The sequence below is a fragment of the Eutrigla gurnardus genome (genome assembly GCF_963514095.1).
Source record: "Eutrigla gurnardus genome assembly, chromosome: 2".
Taxonomy (NCBI): domain Eukaryota; kingdom Metazoa; phylum Chordata; class Actinopteri; order Perciformes; family Triglidae; genus Eutrigla; species Eutrigla gurnardus.
Window position 1 is genome coordinate 15,224,125 of NC_139916.1, and position 27,955 is coordinate 15,252,079.

General features: G+C 44.1%; 2 protein-coding genes across 2 annotated transcripts; both read left to right on the top strand.

The window, feature by feature from the left end:
* Positions 1-1,802: 1,802 nt before the first annotated feature.
* LOC311028238 (paxillin-like) lies at positions 1,803-27,609 on the top strand. The gene is made up of 11 exons (XM_084032649.1): positions 1,803-2,005; positions 15,921-16,096; positions 16,187-16,272; positions 16,501-16,640; positions 16,775-16,970; positions 17,107-17,254; positions 22,330-22,488; positions 23,023-23,196; positions 24,394-24,475; positions 24,593-24,741; positions 24,835-27,609. Exons 1-11 carry the CDS (start codon positions 1,993-1,995, stop codon positions 25,099-25,101), a joined length of 1,590 nt encoding a protein of 529 aa, XP_083888775.1. The 5' UTR covers positions 1,803-1,992; the 3' UTR covers positions 25,102-27,609.
* On the top strand, positions 17,302-21,662 carry LOC311027163 (uncharacterized protein; the record flags this gene model as incomplete). Its single annotated transcript, XM_084031028.1, has 4 exons — positions 17,302-19,388; positions 20,301-20,570; positions 20,891-21,295; positions 21,513-21,662. Exons 1-4 carry the CDS (start codon positions 17,961-17,963, stop codon positions 21,660-21,662), a joined length of 2,253 nt encoding a protein of 750 aa, XP_083887154.1. The 5' UTR covers positions 17,302-17,960.
* Positions 27,610-27,955: the final 346 nt, after the last annotated feature.

The window sequence follows — 27,955 nt, forward strand, 5'->3', positions numbered from 1 at the left end:
GTTTCCAATCCAATAGATTAGATCGAATAGCAATAATAATAAACATATTAGTACACCACATACTATGTCTATTACTGGTACTACTGCACATCACTGCTACTACTAAATGAGTTAAAACAATTGGATAACATTGAGACACACTTAAAGAATACTTAGTGTATGTTTTTCCAGGCTGGTTTGCCTCTCTATCCAGAGAAGCCAAAAGATCCCTCTGATGGCTGATGAGCTTCTTGTATTGTTCATTTTCCTCCTGCAGGTTCTTGTATTGCGTCTTTAAAATGTCTGTTGCCATTTTTTTCACAAGTCGTGACAAGATTTGGTGTAAAGTATAGGTAGTGGTCGCAGGTTGTTTTCCACTTGTACTACTAGGACCTGTAATTTCTCAGTTTCAGACATAAACATTCTAAAAGAGTGTTTGTTTACTGTTGAAGTGACAGGACTGTATGTAATAATATAAATAGTATTTGTAATAGAATAACAATAATATATCTTAAAATTAACAACACCATGTTGGAAATTGTAAGCTGATATAAAATGTTTAAAAGTGGCCAAGCTGTTCGGCTCTAAACTAAAACTGAACTTTTATAGAAAAGAACAGCATCTGTTGTGTTGAATGGTGAGTAATTCACTGAATATGAACACCCTCTAGCGGCCATTGAGGAAATTGAAAGATGAAATAAATCAAATGGGCATCCACAATGATAAAACTGTGCTGCTGCTCAGTCCTGCAAAAATAGAGTGGCATTTCACCTACAGATGGCACTATGGCAACAGAATACATTCAAATGTGCACAACAGACTTGAATTCTCTAATTGGGCAAATCTTTGATGAATAACTGCACACATTAAAATATTTTTATTTTTTTTAATTTATTTTCAGGAGATGCTGGGACCGTGACAAGGACCAGACACTCCCCTCCAGTAGGGAAGCCCCCTCCCTGTGCTGGAAGGTGAATGCAGGACTATCCCCACATTGAACCATTTCTGCAATTCCTCCTTGTCTGTGGTTAGACTTTTGCTTTTCATGCAGAGGGCACGTTCACGTGTACGAACATGCACTAAAAGCACCAACATGTCAACAAAGCAAGGAGAAGCTCAGATAACAACAAACACAGAGGGAGAGCGTCTTCATTCTTGGCTCAGATAGACACAAGTTTATAAAGCAAATAGTTGTTTGCTGCTTTATCAGTGTTCAGAATGTTAAATACAGCTGCTTTAAAACCTTTAAAAGTGGACAGTGCAGCGTTTTCTCCTTAGAGGTCATACTATCACATTTCTCCAGTGTTAAGCAAACAATCATCATCATTTTCTGCCACAGGTGTATTGCCTGTTTGTTTTTTTGTTTTGTTTGCTGGTTTGTTTGTCTTTTCAAACATGGGGTGTCATGGATCACATTGCTTTTCTGAGGAGAACCCGAGGATAAGCAGGTGCTGTAACTGGGCCTTCAGATTATAACTCAAAGGTCAGTGTTCATCAGAGAGTGCAGGCAAGTGTTCTCGCCCACTAAGCATAACACCACTAAACCAATTATATAATCATCCATGTGCAAATCAGAATTTTTTTATGTGCAATAAGATCAAATGTTATTTATTACAGAGATATAAATAAAAGATAATTGACTAATTTAATTTAATAAATGTAATTAAAATGATATTTAAAAGTGAACATTACATGGAGTATACTGCGTGGTACCGCTCTCTGCCGCTAGATGTCGCTGGTCGCTGTGTGTAGGGGCTGGTGGGCAGGCAGGGGGCTGGATGTGGGCTGTAGGAGACTTCAGTGGGGGGGCAGCAGGGTATGCCTGTGTTTGTGAGTGTGTTTGAGGCTCGTCGAGCAGCGGAGGGGACCTGAAAAACTTCACCGCGTTCAGCGAGGCAGATCCGCGATCGGACAGTCGTCGACCGGGAGCTGAATCCCCCCTCTTCCAGTCCAGCTGTGATCCGCAGAGGAGGACCGGTCCGGTTCTCAGCATCGGAACGATTTCCGGCCAACATGGATGATTTAGGTAAGTTCGCTCGCCGTGAACGCAACATTTACACAGCGGGTGTGTGTGTATTGTTAGCGCAAGCACGTAACGTTGGCGTTAGCCGTGTGTTGAACGAAACGACGGTGTTTTTAGGGAGTTTTGGGACTCTGTTGGGTCAGCAGTGTGTCCATGTGACGTTGTGTGAAGTTCTCCTGGTGTAACGGAGCTCAGCGCGAGGTCACATGCCCAGAAAGGCCCCGCGTGCGGACATGAGGAAGCCCGAGGATCAGGGCGCACCGCGGTAATTAGCCCGGTTATCGTGCGTATTAGCGGGGATTTGTACGGTGGCGTTCGAGAGAGCGAGAGAGTGGACGTGGTGGTTGTGGTGGTGGTGGTGGTGTGCATTGGCGTTACGGTACACCTCCACCTCCACCTCACCGAGCGTGGTAGGCTACTGCGAGGCTGCTCTAACTTTTCCATGCTCAAAACTAGCGGAAATGTTTAAAAAAAACACGACCACACAGGTCATCCGGGATTTGTCAGGCTCACATAACCGCCTGTGCTGCAGGTGGCATCGGTGATTAAAAAGCAATACGGAACGTCATCGATCCAACTATTCGTCGGGGTGGTCAGAATGATGTGTAGCCCATTTAAAAGCCCCCTTTTGCGGCTCATTTTTTCCAGCTTGAACTCACCACCTGGTTTCAGCTTCCATTGTCACAGCGGTGCGATATTAGCTCACATGCACGGGAGAGATCAAACCCAGCCTGTGCTGCCTGCCTGCACAGATGAGCTTAACTAAAAAGTACTGCCCGAGGGCAGGTTATGGTGACAGGAAAAGGCGTGTGGAGCTCAGCACAATGTTCTTGATGCACATGAAATCCTCAGTGACACTTTTTTTTTGTTGCTTCCCTCTGTGAACACACTCACACACCGTGTTAGCTTGGCAGTGCATATAATAATAGTTTATTTCAACATTGTAGGATCATTTATACAAGCCAGCAACCATGCAGACCCCCTGTAGGGATGTAAAAGTGTGCAGCCTGATTTAAAAGCAGAAGGAACGCTGTAAAGGAGAACTGAAGAATGAATATATAAAGTCAAAGATGATGCATTTCTTGCGAGTTTCACACCACTGTGAGCTGCAGGCTTGCTATCAGATCATACAGCTGCTGTATTAACCCATCAGTCCCACACTAAGGCAGGGCGAGGCTTCAGATGACGCTCCATCTGGCTACATTAAAAAGCAAAACTGGAGCGCTTTGTTCAGTCGTTGCTGCCAGAACACCTGGATAAATCTAAATTTGGGCCGAAACCTCAGCTCTCCGGCCGACGCCTTGGAAGTGAGAGAGAGAGAGACCGTACTAAGAATATTGGTCATTCTATATCCGGTCAATATTTATGGATACCTTCTCAGCTTACGTGGGTGAAGGGCTTTCCTTAAAGTAGCTGCTTAAAAAAAGAGCGTTACACAACCCCGGAGTAATTATCATGTCACAGGGTCGTAAATTCTGTCATCGTTTTAGCAGAGAGCCGTAAAACTGTGGCACACAAACTTGCGAGAAATGTAGGCTACAGATACTCCCCCTGTCCAACGTTGCTCTGTATTTCATGGTGTGATTTTTTTTCATGAAAATTGAAAGTGTTATAGCTTTGAGATGGTTTAATGCAGGACCTAAAGACGCAAGTTGAAGTGAGGCAGTGGAGGGAGACGACAACTAAACCGACTTGTATTTTTAGCAGAGGAGTCGTTCTTCTCCAGCACTGAGCCAGCAACGCCTAGAAACCCTCCACCAACTCCCTCTTCCACGTCTCTCTCCCCCCCTTTTCTCCCACTTATATTGTTGATTTCGACCAGTCTTCCATTATTAGGGACTCCTGACTGGCAGGTTTGCTTCCACCCTAAAACGCATCTCTCAATGTGCACACTCTCAATTGACCAAATCCCCACGCTTCCTTCAGAAACAGCTGTGGGAGCGCACTATGGCGCTTTTCGCAGGCAGGGTGTCGGGGTGGAATCAGGCCCACATGCAGGGAATTGGGCCTCAGCCAAAGTGTATCCTCCTTAAACACTGCACTGCCCCACCCTCTCTCTCTCTCTGTCCCCCCCCACTCCCCACCATTCCTGTGGCGAACCACATAGGAAGCTGCAGCCCTGCGATGTATTGACAGTTTACAGCTGGCTGAGTTTGCAGGAGAGTGGATTAGCTTTTAGGAAGATTCGGATCAAGGGCAGTTTGTGATGCTTGATCGCCTGCAATTATCAGCTTAAAATAAAAAAATTCCAGTCAGTATGGATATTGGACACAAAAGCTTTTCTTTCCGTATGCTAGATGTGTGTTTCTATCTTTTGTGTCTTCTTTTATTCGTGCGATCTCTGCGGGTTCGATGCCGTGGCTCGTTGGGAGGCAAACTTTTCTTGACCTCCCCTCCTCAGCTATCAGTGCTGCCAAGCGTTGCTGCTTGCTTCACTGCTCGGGGCCTGCACCAACAAGACATGAATGTCAAACAGCCTCCAAAGTTAACTTCCTTTAACCGACTTCGATACGCAGTATATTAGTATTTCCTTCTTTCATGTCCGTAAACACAGTGACATGCTCTGTCCTCTCTTGTAGGCGTTTTTTTACTGTCTCTTTAGTGGCATCACTTGAAGTGTAGTGATTCCCCAGGGCCCCGTCAGCGCGGCAGCTGCAGTGTTGGATGTGTCACTCATGGAGTGGGCGTGGAGTGCCGTAGCTCTTTACTTACTTCAAATGAGATCTGATGTAGCCCAGATACTCAAGCAAGTCTAAATTTAGGTTTTTCCTTCATTGTTTATATCCCCAAAGAAACGTCAGACAGCGTGCGTGTGACATTTCCTCTACATATATGTGAGACTGTGATACGGATGTCGTTTGTGCCCGACTGGGGTATTTTCGCTCCATCGGTTTGTATAATAATCAAATTTCCTTTCTGCCTACTAGCAGTGCAGCACAATAGTCCAGCTTCTTCTTCATTTTATGATGCAGTGACGGATCAAACAATGCATACAGTGTAATAACTAGTCAGTCAAGCTCTGAAGGAATCTGTATGGAATCTATGTAATTTTGCCAAATGCGAGTAAATATGAAGCTCCAGCCGATAGCTAAAATAAAGTTTCTGTCTGTCTGTCTGTCTGTCTGTCTGTCTGTCTGTCTGTCTGTCTGTCTGTCTGTCTGTCTGTCTGTCTGTCTGTCTGCTACGCTTGGCATTCTGCCTGTCATTTTTACACTTTGGTTTCTATGTGTACAACAAACAGGATATAATGTTAATCAGTGATCTTTGGGGTTAAAAAATACAGAGGTTGTGGATTTTTAAAAAGACCCAGACATTTACCAGGTTCTAAGATGTCATCTTGCTGTTATGTGAGGTGTAGGGATCCAGAATGTTTGGAATTTCCCATTATGCCTAGAAATCCCCTTTCAGTCAACTTCCTCCTCCGTTGAGCTCAAAAAACGGGGCGATGACAAAAATTACATTTTCAGCACCCGTCGGCTTACTGCAGCGAGCCTACGCTAAACAGATGACACGTCTCTCGTGTGTGGCGTATAGATCACAACGTGCTTGAGAGAATCCCTTCCATCTCCTCCGGGGTGTTTCCATCTGTTTGACTTTAAAATTAAAATGCTGCGGGGGCTTTGGAACATATGGCGTATACTCGCACACAAACACTCATAAAAAAAATAAATAAAGCAAACCACGCTCCTGATCGCAGACTGCTGGTGTGGACAGACAGCTCTGAGGGGGGAAGCTGACTAAGCAACGACAGCTACTCAGCCAACCGCCATGTCATCTCTCGTGGGCCCGCCTCCATAACAACGGCCCGCGGCGTCTGTCGGAACTGCTACTGTAGGTTTTTGGAAAGAGGATTTGAGCCAAACAAAAAAACATATTTAGACTCACAGGGATTCAAGCAAAATCTGTCCAGCGTTGGGATCTGTGTAGTTTTAATGACAGACCTGCATGTCATACAGTATAGTTACTGTATGTGCCGATGTCATGCTTTTGGTCAACGGGCCCTCTTTTCATTGGGCAGCTTCTTGTTCCACTCGTTAAGACACATGTTTCATGACGGGAAGTGCCCTCGGTGACCTCTCTGTTGTAGTGGCAATCAAGAGAGAGACAGAATAGCCCATTGTAGGGCACAGACATCATGTTAGTCATATAACTTGTGGACATGCCTCATCCTGTCCTATTTTTCCCAACTTCCTGAATGTGAGCAGAAGGAACCAGTTTGACCTCGTCTATATTTCTGTCTCGCTGTCGACCGGAACATCGCTTGATGTAGCATGTTGTCCGCGAGGAAATGTGTTGTGTGTATATATATGTGTGTATATGATATGATTATAGCTGTCCAGCCTCCCTCGGATGAATTGACATCCCTGCTGAGTTTGTGAGATTCTCATCCCGGCACCCGGCCCGACAGTGACTGACAGCTCGGTTGATGCGATGCTGCTGATCCTCTGATGCAAGCGGCAACAAGAAAGCAGCTGGTATTAACGCGTTCACATAGATGAAGACGCCCCAGTGTTTTCATTGTAATCCAAATTAGATTGGATTACAATCGAAAGCAAGCAAAGAGGAATCAATCGCAGTGTTTTAAAAGGTAACCGCCGTGGAAATCCTGGCCCTTTTGGCTCCAGTTCAATAAATGCCTATTTGTCACACGAAATGGAGCTCCTAAGAGTGTCAGATGGCCTTTCAAAAAGCACCTGTGTGGATTTTTTAGGCGTTCCACTAATTGGCTTCTAAATGTCATTTTTCAAAGCGGTTGTGTGGTTGGTGTGGCTGCAGGCTCAGATAACACAGCGCTGGTTTATTAGGAAATGTCTTTGTGCCCAGCAGGTTTCCTCTGGTGCAGATTTAAATAGCCACTAACACACTGCTTGTAGGGCCCTGCTTGGCATATACAGCCACCACAATGAAGGCTTTTGATGAATTGGGAAGTTGGAGGGGGGGGCTGGAGGACAGGCGAGTGTGCACATGTGAGGGAATGTGAGCATGATTATATGTGCACCAGTGTTTGATATTGCCTCTTTAGTTGGATTTACTATCAGCATCTGGCTTGTTAAAGAGGATCATTCAGGAAGCCTGGTCTAGACCCCTCTCAGGTTAATGACAGCATCAGTGATGCTTAGGTCAGGATTATTACTCCACAGGTTTATAGGCGTGTTGGCTTAACAAGTTTACACACACACACACACATGAACACATGCTGTTTTCCAGTGGGATGACTCGGCCTGCTTTGCAGACCTCACAAACCCTCCTCTCCATCCTCGTCCTGCCGGAGGGGGACAAAGAGCAGCTTGTTTCTGGTGTTGTGACCTACTTCGACCCAGAAAAGAACAGAACCAGACAGAACTGATTAGGGGAAGGGGGAACGAGTGTCCACCCGTCCATCTATCCTGCCAACTATGTTCCAACACTCAACCAGGTCCGGGTTATGATCGTAGCAATCCGACAAAACATTTGAATTCTCTTAATAGCTTTTACCAGAGTCTTCAACCACATTTCATAGTTTTAATCAACAGATGGAACATGAAATAATAAAGTCCAGAATCACAATTATGGGGCTCATAAATTTCAATTGATCTGAATTAACTTTGACACTTTAATTCATTTTAATTATACAATTGCCATCTTATGACATTTGGTCACAGGGCTTTTGTAATTACATGCTGACATTAAACATACGATTTGATTTGTGCGTTTTGATTTGTGTTAAATATCTAAATATGTCATTGCAAAACCAGAGAATCCGGCTATTGGGCAACTGATTTGATACAGTTAAAAAGAAAATAGTTGTCATTTATAAAGCTAGTTATTTTATATCTAAATGTGCTCAAGAATTCATATAATAAATCAAACAAAGTACATTTTCACAACCTGTTTAGTTTGAATATCACCTCAAAAATCCTGACAGATCAGTGAAGACAGTGAAGAAAAATATTTATTTTTGTCATCACAGCTGACATTTACTAGCCCAGTTTATTTTTTCCTCCCTTTTTTGTCATTTTGTGTTTTTCTCATTTACTTGGGAAGGTAGTCAATCAGAATTTTTCAAACAATCAAAAGTTGGCCTTCAGCTAAAATAGGTTGGGGACCTCTGGTGCAACTCCAATGTGTCATCCTGTAGCGTGGCCTTAATTACAGCGGCGGGTGTAATTGAGCATTACTTTTACTCACCACTGTAAAACGTGACACTAAGCAGCCATTCGGGAACTTTAACTTTTCTTTTCCTTCTGGCCCTGCAGTGTGTGGATTCGGCTTAGATGTTATTTTCAGTCAAATCCAAAATACCAAAACGCGAACATTATCTTTTGTTTGCAATTCAACCAGGAGTGAGCAATCGTTTTATACTGTCCTCAATATGTGCAGCATCAGTTACTCATCACTATTTACTGTGTTGTGCACAGATGCTCAAAATAACCACAGGGGCCACGTGTAAACCACAGGAAAGCTTTTTGCACCCGCAAACTACCTCTCTGTTCCTTTGTAAGCCTTTCTCAGTGGGGAGTAAGGGAGGGGAGCTGAGACAGGAAGAAGAGAGTGTGTTTTATCTTTGAGTGCCTATTGTTTTCGTGACATATGCTCTTGTTTCACTTTTTTCTCTTCAGCGCTCAATGTCATAGCGGTTGATACATTATTCATACAGTCAAAAATCCTGCAATTACATTTAAAAAAAATCAGTTCAGTAAATATGTATTGTCCCTGGGGGCCATTTGTTTGCAGCAAGGATTAAAAAACAGTACAGACACACAACCCATAAAAGCAGATTATACCATAGTAGAAAAGCATCAGGCAGATATTAAGAGGAAGAGAAAAGTATGTTTAGCTCTTGAGCTGCACGAAGTAACAAAAGGAAGAAATTAGCATATTGCCAGCCAGGTATGCCTAACATTATGGATGTTCTTACTCTTGCAGGAAATCCAAGCGGGTGCAACGAAGATATGAAAATATGAATGAAGAAATTATTCAAAACCATTTTAGGCTTTGCTGCTCTGACTGTCACAGTTCAAGAAAGTGATGCAGAGTGGTTATTCAAAAGGGATGTTAGTTGAGCAAGAGAAGAAAATCTAAGGAAAATGAAATGTGCTGATTAATGTAAATGTGCTAAATAGAAGGTCAGATTTACTTTTCGAAGATTAAAAGCACTCAGATAGGAACCAGATAAGGCTCTTAAGTTGAGTTGAATGGACGTTTACCAAGAAGCGTCTGTTAAAATGACTTTCAGTAATATTGTGGTTGATTTTGTATTAACATGACCGTTTACTTCCTCTCCTACATCCTGTCGACTTTACAGCCTTTTTAAAAATACATATTTGTTGAGGCCGAACATTCAGTGCTTTCCGGTGAAGCGGCGGTGTTACTTTCGGAGGAAACGAACAGAGCAGAGGTGTCCAGGCTTGTGACTAGTTCTGCAGCCGACCCTGACTTCTGTTTGATGATGAGTTTTGTTCATATCAAAGTGGTTGTTCTGTGACGAGCATTGATGTTAAACTGTAATCTGAAAAAAAGAGTGAAGACATTTTGGAAGGCTTTAATAATTTCTTGCCTGTATAGAAGGATCGATATCCCACTAATGAGTCAAGTATGGAGCTTGAGCCAGGAGGAGGTGGTTCCCTTAGTTTAGCTTGATTTAAAGATTGGAAGCACTAATAAATACATTGCATCCCCTTTATTTAATCTAACACAGTAAACCACTCAACACAGACTTACTGTAAGAGTGGTGTCATCCAACTATGGGGAGGAAAATCAACAAGAACATTTTTCCTCCTTTGATTCCATTGATTTAATTTTTGGCCACTGAACAAACTGTCAACAGAATCAGCAGCTTGTTTATACATCCAGCAGATTTTATGGAGCAACATTATCATTCATTTAGAGTGTTTCTGCCCACCAGGTTAATGTAAGTCCAATTTTTATTATTTAATTTAATATTTCTGGTTCTGTAGCTGCTAAATGCTCCACTCTGTTTACCAGCGGTCTGTCTGCCATTTGGTAACACACAATCAGTGTTGCCAGGTCAGATTAACTCTTTCCAGCTCTTTCTAATCACGACGTAAAACCAGCCCAAATGATAACCTTACATTTACATTTAGGTCATTTAGCAGACGCTTTTGTCCAAAGCGACTTACAATAAGTACATTTGTCAAAAGAAGGAAACAAAGAAACCACAACGTATCATTGCCGATAAAGTAAGAGCTAAAAATAGAACAAGTGTTAGGTCCTCATCTGAGTAACGTAGTACCTTAAGAGCAACAGTGCAATGATCAGAGTGCTATAGGTAAGGTTTTTTTTTTGGCGGGGGGGGGGGGGGGGGGGGGGGTGTTAGTGGGTCATGCTATGTAGAGTCGAGGTGAAGTCTGAACAGTGAGTGTTGAGCCTTTTTCGGAACCTTGCCAGAAACCCATGTAAAGCTGTAAAACATGCACAATATAAAATATATCTGCATCAAGTAATGGAAGATACAATGTGAGATAAATACTGTTGCAACACAAAGAGTGTATTTAAATCAAATACAATACACAAGTTCCCATGTCAGTGATATTTTTGTATCTGTGTATTCAACCATGAAACAGCAGCTTGTTTGGTAAGATTGTTTTCACAATATTTTCAAAGTGTTGACAGAAGTGACGCAAATTGAATCCATCAGCTATCCGCGACAAGGATTTATCATAGCTTTTTTAATGTTCTAAAAACAGCTGCCTGCTGGCATGTTTTGAATCTAGTCTGTATTGAAATCATAGACATTTCTATAATTTCTATATGATTTGCCACAGAAATCACCTTGTTTAAAGTCTGCGTTGCCTGAGACTTTTTGGGGTCCTGATTGTGATTTGTAAGTGCTGGGTTACATGTGTCTGAACAGACTTCGCTGTGATTGTATTGAACAGTTTATAGTGGAGTACCTACAAGCTGCTGTGTCAGCGATGCATATTATATGACTTTATTGCAAATGCACGCTGCGCTGGCATTTTCCATTTAGTAGCGTTAGAAGCAGACCAGGCTCTCGTATGGGACAGTAAAGCAAATGTAGTGTTATACATAGTGTAAACTGTTTGGGTGGTCTGTAATGTCCCACTGTTGCTTTGACCGGCATCGCCATCCATCATCTACTGTATGCGTCTGCTCCCTCAGGTCAGGGTCGGGCACAAAGGTATTTATAGTAGGCGGAGATGCCTGGGTCTGTCTCTGGTATGTGTGGGCAGGCTGGCTGAGAGGCACCTGTGTGCAGCGTTGTCGTCCTACTGTTGCACCACCTGTGTCCGTGCTTCGAGTGTGATTTTTTAAAATTCGGCTCTCCCGTGCCCGCTGATGTGCACCAAACGAACACAGACAGGGGCCTTCTGCTGTGTAGCACGAGCCCGGAGGGGAGTAAAGTATAAGTGCATGTGTGCCCGTCTTATCCGGTTTGTTTTTTTTCCTTTCTGGTGGGAGACAGGAGAAGGATTCATCATCTCAGTGATGGTCTGTCAGCTTGTGTCACAATGAAAGGCCATCTCTCTCACGACATGAAAGGCTGTCACTTTATGTCGACGCACGCTCGCGGACTAACTGAAAGTCGTCCCTCACAATGGAGTTTTTTTTTATTATTTTTTTAACATATATACATATTTTTTTGAAATATTGTGTACAAAATGTCTTTGCCTACCAGCTGACATTTTGTTTTCTCTCATCTGTCCCTCTTGTCTGTCTACGCTACCTCGGATTTATCTCCCCCTCTCGCTCTTCCTCACATATTTGGAAGACGAGCCGCGGCATGTTAGGAATTCCTATCAGCCGGTATGCACCTTGCAACACGTCAGATGTGGAGGGATGAAATTAAAAGGAATGAGGGTAGGCAGATGCAGAAAGGAGGTCAGACGACACAGGTGAACGCGCTGCGCTGGCACAATCTGGCGGCTGCTGTTCATCCTGTTCACTTGGCTTTGGTGTCGGCGCCACATCTCAGGAAATGCCTTGGCATTTCTGAACAGATAAGCTCTGTATGCCGGCCTTCAGGAGAAAAAAAAAAGACAGAAGTTGTGTTCGAGTCTCACACGTGACTCGACATCGCCCCCTGCAGGTTGGTGGAAAACTGCGTCACATCGGACCCATTCCCTGAAGTGAACCAGCTAAATAAACAAGAGAAGTGTTGAGCAGTAGACGGCATTGATTCCCTTCTGCAGTGGTCAGTGCAGCGTGCGCGGTGTCAAGCGGGCAGGATGTCCTGTCGGGGATAATGGAGGCTTGCTTCTGTTGACGTGCAGGATTTATATTGATCGAACCTTTAGAGAGTTAAAGTGGTGCTCACTTATATTTACATTTTATGTTGATTTTTTTTTTTTTTTGTCGATGAAATATTGCAGTTGAATTGCTGATCCGACATCTGTCTCTTCCCTTACTCCTCAAACGATTTCCTCTCCATACCCTCATTTTCCTGCCCCCCCCCCCCCCCCCCTTTCCTGTCTTTTTTTTTTATCCCTTCATCCCTGTCCACTTCAATCTTCCCAGCTCCCTCCCTGTCTCTCGCTCTCTCTTTGCTTTCCTGTAATGAGCCCCATGCGGAGCAGCCTTCGTGTAATTAAAATGCACACCATTCATCTGGGAGGAAGGGAGTCTCCTTAATCTGCGTCAACCCACATTTTGGCCTCTGAGGATTTGCCTGGCTGCTCCGCGCACACACTTCCCAGTTTCACTCGCTATCTCTCTCGGCACTCCCACCGCCATTCCTCATTGTTTGAGTCCCGCTGTGCCCCGCCATGTCACATTTAGGGTTGTGGACATGGAAGCACACCAAAAACTGGTATATTTTCATTTTCAGTTCATTCGATGTTTGTTAGATCCAGATTAAGCCTGTTGGTTAATCTGTCACCTTCTGCCTCTTTTTCACAAACTTGGGTCTCTTCAGGTTTTGTAGATTTCTTTTTATGATTTATATATATTTTTTTGATAACACATCAAAGTTCATTCCATATGAAAATGAATGTGTTTCCCCAAAAATACAAACACTCAAATAAGTCTCCAAAAAGCGTCATTGAGCATCTGGAAAAGCTTAATAATATTTATTATTATTAAAAGTTATCTCCTTATAGAGTATACAAATGATTCTAGAGGCTCATTTTTAAGAGTGAGAACACTGATGTCTCTTTATGAGAACTACATTTTACTGTAGTGCCATCTTTGGTCACTGGGGAGCTCGTCTGTGCTTTGAGTGTGAGTGTGAGTGTGAGTGTGTGTGTGTGTGTGTGTGTGTGTGTGTGTGTGTGTGTGTGTGTGTGTGTGTGTGTGTGTGTGTGTGTGTGTGTGTGTGTGTGTGTGTGTGTGTGTGTGTGTGTGTGTGTGTGTGTGTGTGTGTGTCATGGTATGTTCTTTTGGCGGAGGAGGCTGACACACCTCTGTGTGTTTTATGTAGCTTGTGGATGGGTCGCAGCATGCCGAGCATGCAGCGTTCAGTGAACAAATGCAACCTCTAAGCTACTTCTTTCCAAATTTTTGTCCAGCCTGTATCTTTTATATTATCGGACTGTACTTTGGGGGCAATGAGCTGCTGATTTCAATTCACTCCCTTAGATATTGAAGTTAGTGTACAGACCTCCATCAAGCCAACAGAATAAATAACATTTCATGTAGCCCGGGGGTTTAGTGTTTTAGCGTAACTCTATTCCAGAGCAGCAGATTCTTTATAACCAGGGTTAAAGCCAGTTCAGTGCTAGAGCTAAGTTGATTAACATCTCTTGTGTAAACAATCTGGACTAACATCTGCTGACTGAGGTCTCCACCAGCTGCAGTCAAACTTAATTCTGACATCAGCAGCAGATGTGTACCGAAGCCTTTTCATGTGCTTGCTGTTTATTCGGGAAGTATTTCATGTAATTTGAATTCTCTTTTTGCCTGTCTTGGCTTCATCGTACAATAATCTTGTCTACGTTTGTCGATCATATTGATTAGGGAAAAAAGTATGTCCACTCAGCTGCGTTGTGGGGAAATGTTGTAAAGATGAAGTCGTCTTAACTTCTTGAGAATTAGTTGAAAGCGTTGCTGACTTCCCCTTCTACCGGACCAGAAATAGAGACCGCAGCATTGAGTGCAGCTATCTAAACCCTTAGATTTATCATACACCATACTTGGTATGAATAATAACGCTTGACACTTGTGTTGTTTCTGCCTCTTTACTTCTATGGGTGTGTGTTTCCCGCTGCTACCAAGTAAGCGATGAGGACGCAGTCACACACGGCGCTGGCTGCCGTCGTGTAAACAGTGAGCTGTGCTGTGTCCATAATGAAACTCTGAGGAATGTTGCTCGGGCTTCTGAACGGAGTCTCCGCCGTGAAACCTGGTCAGCTGGTCATGTTGACCATGCTGATGCTGAGTCGGGCCAAGTAGATCTGGGATGGATGTGGCTCTGGCGTGCTGTACTGATGATGCTTCCCTATAGCCAGCAGCCATTTTTAGGGTTCAAAAGTACAAAAGTCCCTCCTGATGGAATCATGGTGAGACATTTTAAAGAGCCACGAGTAACCGAAGCAGAGAGCACTGACATGGTGAAGGAGGGGCCAATTACACCTTTATAGACCTTTTTGTGATACCACTCCCTTAGTTGGGCATGCCTCTGTTGATAAGAGCTCTGCTCGCCCTCGACTTTCCTCATTTCTCGCCGCCCTCCTTCCCCTGCTGTGACACGCTCAGCCTGCCTCAGGTGGACCTCGTCTGCGTGAGTAGTATCTCTTACTAGAGGGGGTGACTCTACCCCACTGCCGTTCATTTTAACCCCTCCTTCTCCTCCCTACCCTCTGCTCTGCTCTCAGTTGCACCCCTCTCTCCCCCCCCCCCCCCTCCCCCCTCTTATGTTGATGGTAGAGTTAAGAAAGGCAGTTCCTGCCTGGCAGACTTTCCGTTTGGGTTGACCTCTTCCTCCTTCTTCTTCTTCTTCTTCTTCTTTCTCTGTATTATCTCCTCTTCACTTCCCTGGGTGTAATGCCTCGTCTTTTTCTAAGATACGTCTGATCCCGATGTAAGTTTAGCTATGGTTTTGTGTTTCTTTCCCCGCCGCTTTATTTTAGGATGGAGCTTTGGATTCGTTAGTGTTTGGATCGCATAGGCAATACTGGCAGTATTGCAGTTTAACATATAGAATATTAAAAACCTCATGAAGAAGTGCAGTTTGAATCATTTTCGGTCAATCTGGGACAAAACTTTCATTTGCTGTTGGCTTATTTGGTTTTGTCTCGAATTTTACATTAGATTATAAACTAACACCATTGTCCTTAACAGCCTCAAATATATTGGTATAATGAAACATAACCATGAATTACTAACTAATAGTTGATTCGTGTAAGACGGTTGTTTAAGTAGGTTTGTTTAATTTAGCGTTTTATTTTTTTTTGGTGGGGGGGGGGGCTTGTGAAATTATGCAAGAGAAACAAAACGCTGCTGTGGTGAGTGGGTGTGTGCTAAAATAAGCATTCAGTAATACAGTCTGAGCTCTAAATGAAATCCCCTATAATGTTATGTGTCCTTCTACCTGCTGGTTAGGCCTGCTAAATAAGTAGTTGTGTTCTTGGCCCGTGTTCCTCTCAAAATAGCCCGTCACATGGTGATGCTAGCTGTTGTCGTCTGGATTGTAAATATGAGTAGGTATACCTTCTTGCAGACTTGACAGCGACTCTTGGATTTAAGACATGTCAAGGCTGCAGGCAGACGAGGGTCAATGAGTAACCAAAGGAGCGGCTATAACAGTCGGCGTGATTCAACTTTTACAACCTCACCTCCGGTGATGTCACACAGGCCGATTGCAAAAGCCGTTGTCATTATTTGTACCTGTGTGTGTGTGTGTGTGTGTGTGTGTGTGTGTGTGTGTGTGTCCTTACACCCAACCCTGTCTGAAAATAGAATTAGCCTCAGACGTATGATGAGGGAAATAAAAACACAACGTTGTTTTGTATTTCCACAGATGCTTTGTTGGCGGACCTTGAGTCCACAACGTCCCACATTTCCAAGCGTCCGCTCTTCCTGTCGGACGAGACTGCCTACTCCTTCCCTGTTGGGGATCAGACCCAGCAAGACCTCTGCTCTCCACGCCAAGTCCCGCCCACTCCCACTGAGCTGAACGGACTTGATGAATCGGAGGTAACTGCATGCGTACATGTTATTGTTTGGCAAGATAAAAAGATTTACACCTGAATCCTCACATGAAGTGATGTCCCTTCCTCTCCTCAGTCCTTCAGCTCAGCTCAGAGGAGTCCCTGGTCTAGAGATAGCAGCAGTCCAACTCAACCCATTGGTGAAGAGGACCACGTATACAGGTAGGACCCACACACACTGAGCTCATTATAGAGAGGACATTAAAAAGGGGGCAATGATAATGTGTCATCTTTTTGACGTGCACGCTAAAACATTAGACTAGAACTCTCCATGTGGATTTTGACTCTCCTGAGAGCCACAGATGCTCTGCCAGTGTCGAAATATAGCACCACTCTCAGCCCGTAGCCCCGTCTGGGTTAAATGTCGGTTCTTCCCTCTCCTCCTAACAGTTTCCCTAATAAGCAGAAGAGCAGTGAGTCATCAGCTGCTGCCATGAACTCATCCTTGGGTAGCAACTTGTCTGAGCTGGACCGCCTGCTGTTGGAGCTCAACGCTGTCCAGCAAAGCACCCCTGCCTTCCCCACAGAAGGTACTCGAAGGGATGACTTCACAATTTATAAAATGCTCTCTTATGTTTCTCGGCCGTCACTACTGGTCTGTACCTCTAAGTGTTTGGGGGGATTTACATTTTAATAAACGATGCACTGTATATTTGTGTAATAGAAGAAGCAGCCCCCCCGCTGCCTGCCTGCAGTGTCATTCACCACGTCCAGGAGAACGGAGTCGCTGCTGCAGGCAAGGTTGCTCCACCTGTGTTGGAGAAGCCCAAACGCAGCGCGGCAGCTCGGGGGATAGACGAAGTACGACCAAGTGTAGAGAGCCTTCTGGATGAGCTGGAGAGTTCTGTGCCCTCACCCATGTAAGCGTCACATTATTCATTATCAAGGCGACATAGCAATGATATGTAGCTGTTTAAATTAGTGCTCACAGATGTTTTATTAACAATTCATGTGGGAAGCCCATTTCTTTTTTGATTGCGTTCTTTCCCTCTTTAGTCCCACACCGTTGGCTGTGTCAGATGAACAAACAGATGGACAAGAGGAAACCGCAGCACAGCAGCAAGCCAGAATGTCGGCCTCCTCTGCCACACGAGAGTTAGATGAGCTAATGGCCTCCCTGTCTGACTTCAAAGTCCAAAGCAATGTGAGTATGTGGGTTTTTTGGGGGGGTGGGGTTGCATACTGGATGGAGGGTGTTTATTTTTGGCATTGTGCAGCGGTTTAGGGGTTTGCAAATAGGAAGGATTTCCTAGAACCGATGTTCTGCTGGTTTAACTGTTCATAGATTTCACCGTATACCTTTTGTAATGCTGCATTGGCATACATATTCTGGCCGGTGCTTTTATTTCCCTCAACTTTTTAGCCTCCCAAAAAACTTGTTTAGAACCGACCTATAATTGACAACTAGGTTTTAGTTTCAAATTGTAGTCACAAAAAAAATCATATAGATGACATTTGGATTTTGTTGTGTTACATTTCTTTGACTGTGTAATTTTGTTGCATTACATTCATTGTACATTCATTAAAGGGGTTGTTGGGTTGACGCAGCAAAATCAACATATGGTATATATATATATATACACACACACATATCTCTGTTGAGACTTTGTGGAATGGGTAATTTGATCATTTTGGGGGATTTGAAGTGATTCTGTTTGCTCCCTAGACTTAATGTGATCAAATAAACTGAAACTAAGTGTATTGTTTTTATTTTAAGTTCATTTTTGTAGTAATTTAGGAATGAGGGAACCCTACCCCTGCTTGGCTTTGTGTGTAAGACAACTTATCTATTCATTCCCTTCATCCTGAATGTTTTCCCCGGTCTCTTTCTCTTTTCTCTACCACTGTTTATGTCTCGTCTTTGTTTGCACGTGATTCAGTCTGGCTCTCAGTTGTCTGTGAATCTAGAGGCTGCAGACCCTTCATCTGTAGCTGGTTCCCCAGGAACCACCCCATCTATCAATCCTAATGGCTCAGTGGATACTCTTCTACCTTCTAGTTACACTACTCCCTCCTGTACCCCTCTTCCATTGGAACTCCATATAGATGAAGATGGTAGTTCAGCCCCTACATCATCTGGTTCCACTGTAGTGGTTGCATCATCCAAGAGCATTCAGTACTCCCAGATCCAACAGATAGATGATGGTGGCAGTGTTACCTCTGAGAGCTCTCATGTGGAGAGCTTTAGTATCTCTAGTACACATATGTCAATCACTGAAGTCTCTGCTAGTAAAGTCTTGAGTCCCTTTGGAAAGAGCTTAAGCCCAGTGACTATTGGTAGCAGTTCTAGTCCAGTACCCACTGCTAGGAGCTCCAGTCCAGTAGTTGTCTCTGGAAGCTCTAGTCCTGCTTCTGGGTCTATAATTCCAAGTCCCATTCTTAAAGCCAAGAGTCCAATTCCACCTGATCATAAATTATCCATTCTAAGTCAGTCTTACACGAACCCAAGCCCAATCCCTAAAAGCTACAGTCCAGTTCCTACAAGCCATAGTCCAGATTATGCTGTAAAGACGGCTAGTCCAGTGACAGTTAGAAGGTTTTCAAGTCCAGTTCCAAAAAGTCCTGTGACAGTCCCTAATATTTCTAGTCCGGTAACTGTCCCCAAGAGTTCTAGTCCAGATACTGTTCCAAAGAGTGCTAGTCCAGTATCAATTTCGAGACTTTCAAGTCCAGTTCCACGGCTTGCAAGTCCCGTGACGGTCCCTAATATCTCAAATTCAGCAAGTGCATCCAAGAGTTGTAGTCCTGAAACATTGCCAATGACTGCTGGCCCAGTAATACTCCCAAGGCTTTCAAGTCCAGTCACAGTTCCAAAAAGTGTCACTCCTGTTCCTAAAAGTCCTGCCTCGGTCATCAGAAAGAATTACACAGTTCCAGGCACCAGCAGTCCCGGAGCTTCACCAGTTCCACTTTCCGCTGTACCATCAAATAGCTTTTCTTTGCCTACTACAGGACAGCAGGGTGGCGAACTGCTGGAGTTAACATGGCCGTGTCGGGAGCCTTTATTAGATGATGCTTTAGACAAAATCTTAGCCAACCAACTGAGTGACAACCATCCACCTGCTTCCATCATGTCCGGAGATGATGACAGGCCTTGGGAGGACGAAGAGGGATTTTGCCCTGATGTCAGTCGAGAGGGAACCCTGACCCCCATGACCGAGTCCAGCTGGATTGATGAGTGTTTCACCCCCTCCACATGCCCCGGGACACCAGATGCAACACTGGAACTTCCCACACAGCAGCCCTCTGCTGTCGAGCGACTATCTGCTTCTGGCCAAGTAGGACTCTCAACCTGACTCTCCCAAAATAAGCTACTGGCAAAAAAAAAAAAAAAAAAACTAGAGCGGCTTTAGTACCCTATGTGGTCTTTCTATTATTTGGCCATGTAACCAGAAATAACATTTGTTATCTAGTTCTCTAGTTGCCAAAATATGCTTATTTTGGGAAAGCAGCTCCTGCAAGGTGTCTTGATGAAGAGAAATACCTCCATCTATGTGGTGTGATGCATGTTGTGTCATTGCTTAGCATTCATGAAACGGCTCGAGGGTAGAAATCTCTCCTACTTGTGGCTGATGTCGAAAGCTTTGCTGAAAGGATGTTTCCGCACGCCCCTACTTGCTGCAGTCATCATTGCTGTGTTAGTCACAGGGCCTGGCCCGTCATGTTTACGCAACCAATGGACGGTGCCAAAAATGAGGTTCTAATCACTGATGGTGTCAATACAAAAACACAAGGGTGGATGTTTTTCTACTTTTGCGAATGAATATATGCACCAAGAGTGTGCACATATAATTAAAAACAGGGAAGACTTTGCCTTTTTGATCGTTGGCCTTGCTTTGGCACGTGCGGACTTATGTGCAAGCATTTTGTGATAGCTCTGTTTTGTCTTGACTTCAGCGATCGAGCATGCTGTTCCACAGATACCTGAGCAGTTTTAAGACTTGGCACTAGAGAGTGAATTTGAATGGAATGGAAGGCTGTGCTTCGCTTCTGCAGGCAAGTTTGATCGGATCCATGAGTTGCCTGACAAAAACTTGAGAATACTCTAACCAAACGTATGTTGTTGAGCCAGTGCTTTTTTCGCCACTTGAATGAGACATCGTGTGCCGGGACTGTCCGGTTTGTGTTTGAAACCAAACATGGACATGAATGGCCGGACCTCAGCTGCCCTTATATCATCCGCTCCCCAGCTCAAGTCGGTTATCCGCCGCACCAAAGAGACCTCCAATGTGCATCCGATGTTCAGGGAGGGGATGTTGCGACGTAAAATGGGGCCGGTCATTGTGAATAAGAGCAACTCGCAGGACCGACTCATTGAGGAGCTGCAGGGCAAACTGGGGATTGGGCGAGTGGAGCGCAAGTGTAAACAACAGCCGGATGATTGGATGACAGAGGGCGTCATCGTCATGTCCAACCCACAGCGGACGCGGGAAGAAAGGGTCCAGCCGTCTGTGGATAAGGTAGACGTTAGAGGAGCACAGCAGGAGTCAGCGCTGTTCAGTGCTACTCTAAACCAAGAGACGGAAATATGTCCCTCTGATGGTTTAGCTTATTATTGGCATATGGCCAATAAATTGCCTGGCAAATTTTAAATATAAATGATGTTTCATCATATTGCCATAAATATTGCATTTGCCTTTGACAGTCACTTCAAACAGTTCAGCTTGTCCTGCCAACTGTGTTTCTATTACCATTTTCCTTTTCCTCGTTCTGACCCCTATCCTTGTTCGTCTGTTTGCTCTCTTCTCTTTGCTGTTTCCTTTTTCCTTCTTTCCCTCAGATCATCATCTCTCCAGAATCACCTGCCCCACAGAGAAAAGTCCTCCCCCCTCCACAATTCCCCCCAGCACCCAAAAAGCCACCCCCAGTCAGGCAGACTCCTCCACCACTTCCTCCTCCCCCTCCAAACCCTCCCCCTCCTCGCGAACATACCCCTCCTCCTCCTCCCCCCAAGGAACCTCCCCCTCCTCCCCTTCCTCCCCCTCCTCCTCCCAAGGAACCCACTCCTCTCCTTCCTCCCCCTCCTCCTCCCAAGGAACCCACTCCTCTCCTTCCTCCCCTTCCTCCCCCTCCTCCTCCCAAGGAACCCACTCCTCCCCCCAGGGAGCCCACACCTCCCCCTGTCCAGCCCCCACCATCACCTAGCCCCCCTCCAAAGCCCGTCACGCCACTTCCGCCTCCCAAGGTCTTTGTATCAGTGGGTTGTCAGACTGAGTATGACCCTATCTTCCCACCAATGCAGGCACGGATCACCGTTCTTTCCTCTTTCTCTGACCTTCTAAACCTTTCTGCTGTTTTACTTGAGCGTCTTTGTGGGTTATTTGGTTCAAATCCATCTATATTTATGGGAGCCTTGGTCTGGTCATAAGCTCTTTTCGACCCCTAGTGCCTGTTTGTGCCAGAATGCAACAGGTAGCTTCTTAAAAGCTTTGTCTGAAATCCAGTCGGCCCAGGTTGTGACGGGTGCTGACATTCAGGCTGGAACCCGTTTTCTAATTCTGACATCTGACGGCACCACGGCCTGTGTGTTCAGAGTGGAGCAGAGAGTTTAAGAGTGAGCCCCCCCATGTTCCCGTTACACTAACTGTCCTGCCATGCACAGGAATGGCAGGCTCGCAGTGCAACTGAAACCCAATCTGCCACATGACAGCACAGTTACCACCACCATTATAGCAGCTCCCACAGGACTTCCGTCAACAGGTCGCGCTGGGTTAGACACAAGCAGGTTGAAGTTGAACGCCGTGTACCCTCCCTTCTTTTAGAATCCATAGTGTCTTTCTGGTAGTTTTGGGTGGGGACGCGTAGAGCAGGAGTGGGAATGCGAGTGCTACAGTATAACTCTGTTCAGGTCGGAGGCTCGGTGAGTTGCCTGACTATTTTATCTCTGTGTTTGAGAGGGAATATATGGAGCAGGGATGCTATTTTCTCTCTCAGTGGAATGTAAGAGTCATGAAGCTCCAATAACCACACCATCTAGGTCTGTGTTTACTTACATTTCAGCAGCCAGACACACATGCACACAGACAATATTGATATGAGAGAGTCTTCAAGGCCTGAAAACACGGATAAGAGTTGATGAGAACATATTTTGCCCGGGTTACAATTACAAAGGCAGTTACATTTTTAGGTTTGCAATAGTATGTAACGTTACAATGAGGTACGTCCAGAAAACGATGAGAACAGTATAGTGACGCCCCTTTGGTATTTCGTGTCCTTCAGATCCAGTCCCAGGGGAAGATTTCTCCCACCGGTCCCCCAAAACCTGCCAACAAGCTGGACAACATGCTGGGCAGCCTGCAGTCTGACCTCAACAGACTCGGAGTCCAGACGGTCGCTAAAGGCGTCTGCGGAGCCTGCAAGAAACCCATTGTTGGGCAGGTGATGATAACACCGAATCACACACATACAAGTCAGCACACATTGACGTCAGCTGGTGCACACAGTGAATTTAAACTTGCATGCTTTTAGATACATGTGCACACTTTGATTACAAATGACAAATTACCAAGTGAAATGTGTTATGTGAGATATGTTGGCCCATGTTTCACAGAGTCCACATAGTGGCAGACTGTGCTGATTGCTTAAAGTGCAAGTCAGTAAATATATCAATAATTCAGTTCTTGGCAGCCAATTAGTGGAGCAATAAAAAAACTTAAAATCTTTATCTTCTGTGTTTTATTGCATTGAATTACTTACTTTGAGACTTCTGTTTAAAGAAGTGCAAACATATCCTTGTCTGTAAATCATGATCCGACTGCAATGGATCGGGATTGTTTAGAATACATAATATTTCATCTTTTAAACATTGATCTGCTGCTGCGAGGCTGCAGTGATTCTTTATTCTCTCTGCTGAGCCAGGTCTTTCTGTCGGAAGCTCATTTCAATTTAATGAACTGTGTCTCCCCACACCAGGTGGTGACCGCCATGGGCAGAACGTGGCACCCCGAGCACTTTGTGTGCACCCACTGCCAGGAGGAGATAGGCTCCAGGAACTTCTTTGAGCGTGAGGGGCAGCCTTACTGTGAGAAAGACTACCACAACCTGTTCTCACCACGATGCCACTACTGCAATGGACCCATTCTGGATGTCAGTAATGCATACATTAACACACACACGCACATATACCATGGATTGGTGGATAATTATATGTATTTATTCATAACTTAATGGATTAAGGCCATACTTGAAAAACCGCTACATGTCAGAAATTGCCTTTTTTTTTTCAACCCGACGTTGAGAGTTGATTTGACACACATGCCATCCTGGAGGCAGTAGAAGCGAAGGGACGTCTACTTGCTTTGTGCCTCGTGCATGCATACTGACCATGTCCTATGTCTTTCTCCTTGCTCGTCAGCACTCACTCTTATCCTCATAGTGACACACACACACACACACACACACACACACACACACACACACACACACACACACACACACACACACACACACACAGTGCCAGAGGTAGGGAAGGGGAGTAGACAGTGGACACTAACCTGGGGAAAAGCCAACATGAATCATTGCAAAGGCTTCCTAGTTGACTACTCATTTCTTTCTTTCACTTACATCCCGTCTGTCCGCCTCTAGTTTGCAATTTTTGGAACATCCAATGATGTACATCCAAACCATTGTTTTTTTGTTTTTACCAGGGTTGACGATGGTTTTAGAGATCCGAGGGAACTTTAGAGTTTATGAATAAAATACATGTTAAACATCTGTGTTGAATTCAAATTGTTCAATTGTTTTATGGTTCCCGACCTTATTTAAATTTCTTTGTGACGCTCATTTGCATGCAGCGTTTCTGTACCCTGTTGTAATAGTTTCACTGTAATTGCTCTGAATCTGTCAATACAGGTAATGAATGCTTGCCCTCCTTTAAAAACAAACAACTATTCTTCAACACTGCACCCCCTGGTGGCAAAGCTCTGACACGTCATTAGTTACGCCGAGCAGTCCTTGCCCTGTTGCAGAAACGTAGGGACTGTGAATGTTTTTAAACCTTGTGTTATAGTAAGAGGGGGCTTTCAGCTGAAGCTCCTGAGAAATGCTATCAGGCCTGGAAAACATGAGGTAACAGCAGTCCAGCACCTCCCACACTGCCTCTGTAGTCTTTGCCTGCCCTCTCCTGGCCTCTGATGTTCTCATGTGTTAGTTTTTTTGCACACATACATGCACACATTGTTCTTCTTTTATTTTCAAACAGCCACCTTTCCCCCCTATTGTTTATGGATCACAGCTTTTTGCATAAATTGAATGATTGACCCTTTGGATCTCCTTGTTTCACAGAGAGTAGTGACCGCTTTGGATAAGACTTGGCATCCGGATCACTTCTTCTGTGCCCAGTGCGGAGCCTTTTTCGGACCAGAAGGTACCAACTGATCAATTGATGACACACCTGGCTTATAAAAAAATAAATAGTCATGTAGAATCTCCATTATCAAAAGAAGCATACAGCGAGTCACTCTGCGTCTTTGCTGCCCTCTAGGTTTCCACGAGAAGGATGGGAAGGCCTTCTGCAGAAAGGACTACTTTGACATGTTTGCCCCTAAGTGTGGTGGCTGTGCCCGCGCCATCCTGGAGAACTACATCTCTGCTCTCAACTCACTCTGGCACCCCGAGTGCTTCGTCTGCAGGGTGAGCCACTCGACGTATCTAACGAAGTTGGACATTTTATAACACCCGTCCATTATCGTGTATATTCAACCTCTTCTGGTCTGGGTTTTCCAGGAGTGCTTCACGCCCTTCATAAACGGCAGCTTCTTTGACCACGAGGGCCAGCCGTACTGTGAGTCCCACTACCACGAGCGGCGCGGCTCGCTGTGCTCCGGCTGCCAGAAGCCCATCACCGGCCGCTGCATCACCGCCATGGGCAAGAAGTTCCACCCGGAGCACTTTGTGTGTGCTTTCTGCCTTAAGCAGCTCAACAAAGGCACCTTCAAGGAGCAGAATGACAAGCCTTACTGCCAAGGTTGCTTTGTCAAGCTCTTCAGTTAGACTGTATGTGTGTGTGTGTGTGTGTGTATAAACGTGTGTACATGCGTCTACACGTTTGTGTACATGTCTAAATGCACGTGTGGATGTGTGCGCGCTCACATGGGTGTAGCATGTGTGAGTCGGTGAAGTGGTTTTTGAGAACAAGGGAGTTGGTGTGCGGGCGGATCACATCGTAAGGGTGAGAAATGTCTCTTGACTTTTGCCATTTGACATGGAAGGGACTTCCTTGGCTGTCCAACCTCTCAGGCTTGGCATTTCACACTTTTGCTAAAGACATTTTTAAAAGAGCCCAAAGATATTTTTATTTCGAGTTTTCCTCCCATGTGCAGCAACGGTAATACGCTAATGTCCCCTTCCCCTGTACATAAAAGAGCATATGGGCGTTTACTCTGAGCCCTGATTTTAAACGATTGAATTCCCCATCGCAGGGCAAGGCCTTGCATCCTTTAGCGGTCTTATGCCGATATGAGACAGCTGTTTGATTGCATGGACCATGGAGAGTTGACTTCGTAATTTTGGAATATGATGAATACATAATGCTTGGACAATGAGTGGAATAATCTATGAAAAATATGTATTTTTATAGCTTTGGAAACTATTGAGGTGCCATTTAATAACAACCATCGAAACCCTCCACACGTACATGCACACAGACATCCACTGAACTCCTCCTCCTCCTCCTTCCTCACTTCTTTCAAATACCAGTTCAAACTCTTTACACACTCCAGCCACAGATCTCTTGATGAGACCGTCTTAAGGTGCATTTTAAAGGTGTTGGCAAGATATAGCTAGTCCTTATTTTTCTACTGTTTTACTATGAAAATTAACCCAGAGGTTTCTCAGTCTCAGCATACAAATCATTCACATTTGTGTTCTTGTACTTTAATGATTTCTCATAGTAGTAAGATCAAAGATATAAGTATATATACAAATACATATATTGAACTTTTTTTCCCTGGAGCTACTTGTAACTTTGTTTTTAACTTTTCAACGGCAAAGTGTACACTGTGTCATTTACATAATAATGTTCAAATAAAATTTAACGGTAGTGGCCGTTGATGACAAACAAAGTAGGCCAATAAGAATATTTGTACGATGGTCATAAATGTTGAACTTACGGTGCAATTTTAAATAAGCCAAAACAAAGTTGATTGTCTTTACTCGTTTAAAAGTGGAGCTGTTCCTGCTGTATGTACCCACACGGAATAAATTCAGAAGAATTTAATTCAGAATAAATGATGCTTCAATTCAACATCATTTCCATATTTTACTATTGCTACTGTTGTGAATTAATCACTGTATTAAATCTATGAATAAGGCTGATTCAACATTTATATTGGTTGTGCATTTGGATGTGAAGCATGCTCTCTTTGATTTGGAGTTTCATCAGCACTAGCTGCCAGTTGCTGTTACAATCAGAATCCAAATTTGTATACCTGTAATCTGCTCGACTTTATGACAGAACTGTGTTTTGTCACCGTTTTGATGGAAATATATATATTTTTGAGCTGTTTGAGCTCCCTCTGATATGCAAAGAGCTGGCTCTGTTGGCATGCAGGCTAACAATAGTTGACCCTGTTCTCACACACAACGCGTACCAGCTTGGATTCCAGTGTGTCAGACTTCCAAGGAAACGCAGCCCTTATTATATTCATCTCCAGTCATGAACTACGATCCCGTTGTCTGAGCTGATGTCAGCACTCGCTGGTAGAAGCCGGATGTTGGTGTTAGCTGGTCAGGAATCAGAATACAACACCAAGCCTCAAGCAAAAACCACGTCATTACTCATTTCAGCTTCATTGTACTTATACCCGTTTTGTGACACGAGGCAATGAGTGATTTTTCTTTTTTTTTTAAATTTTGGACAATATTCTTGTCTTTAATTTTGATCAGTATGTGAGCAAGAAATTAATGTGCGCCATCCACATTCAGATTGTTCTCACTTTGAGAAGATGTTGGCTCTTGTGCCAAATGTGCCAATGCAATAAGGTCTTATACACTGTGGAGTTCTCAACCCTTCCTGTGATTTGATTCTTTATGGTTTGAACTCTGGCTTCGTCTGCTGTGGTGCATCTTAACACCCAAAAGTTAACACTGTAATAGACGAGCCATAAGGAGAAACGGTCCGTACCGAGTCATTCAGCAGATATAGTGTCGCGCACGCTTGGAGCTGATTCAGATCTACAGGAAGTAGCAGGGGAAAGTGAACAGGAATTGTGAGTTAATTTTTGCTCTATGTTTATGTATCTGCTTACAGTTTAATTGCCTTATAGTTTTTGCTTCTGTCGAATAATTCATGAAAACAAATCAAAGCATTTTACTGTTAATGAGATTAAGTGAACTCTGCTTTGTAAAAGGAGACATTCATGTGAAATTTTTATCATTTTAATTTTCTCATGAGCAACACATTTTAATGGCTCTGTGTGTGGGTGGGTCGTAAGCCTGTGTTGGTCCTGATTACTGACTGATTATTATAACTGCTGCAAATAAATATCATTATTTCCGGCATTGGTTTGTCTGTCTTTTCTCCTGTACCTTATATGTGTTAAAACAACATATTCAGAGTGGAAATAATCAGGTTGATTTATAAATTATTTGTAAAAGTGTAGCAAATAGTTCACAAATATGAATTACAGTCATGGGTGGCATGAATAGATGTGACCAGAGTGTGATGAATAAGAAAACAAACGCCAGCCCACACTGACAGCCTGTTTTATAAAGGGATACAAAATCTGAAATGTTTGTCAAATATTGTAAAAAAGAATTATAAGGTGCATTTTGTGTGTATATCAAACACTTTTGGGTTGAGAGCTGAGCACAGCATTTATGTTGATGCGTAACATTTTGGTTTACG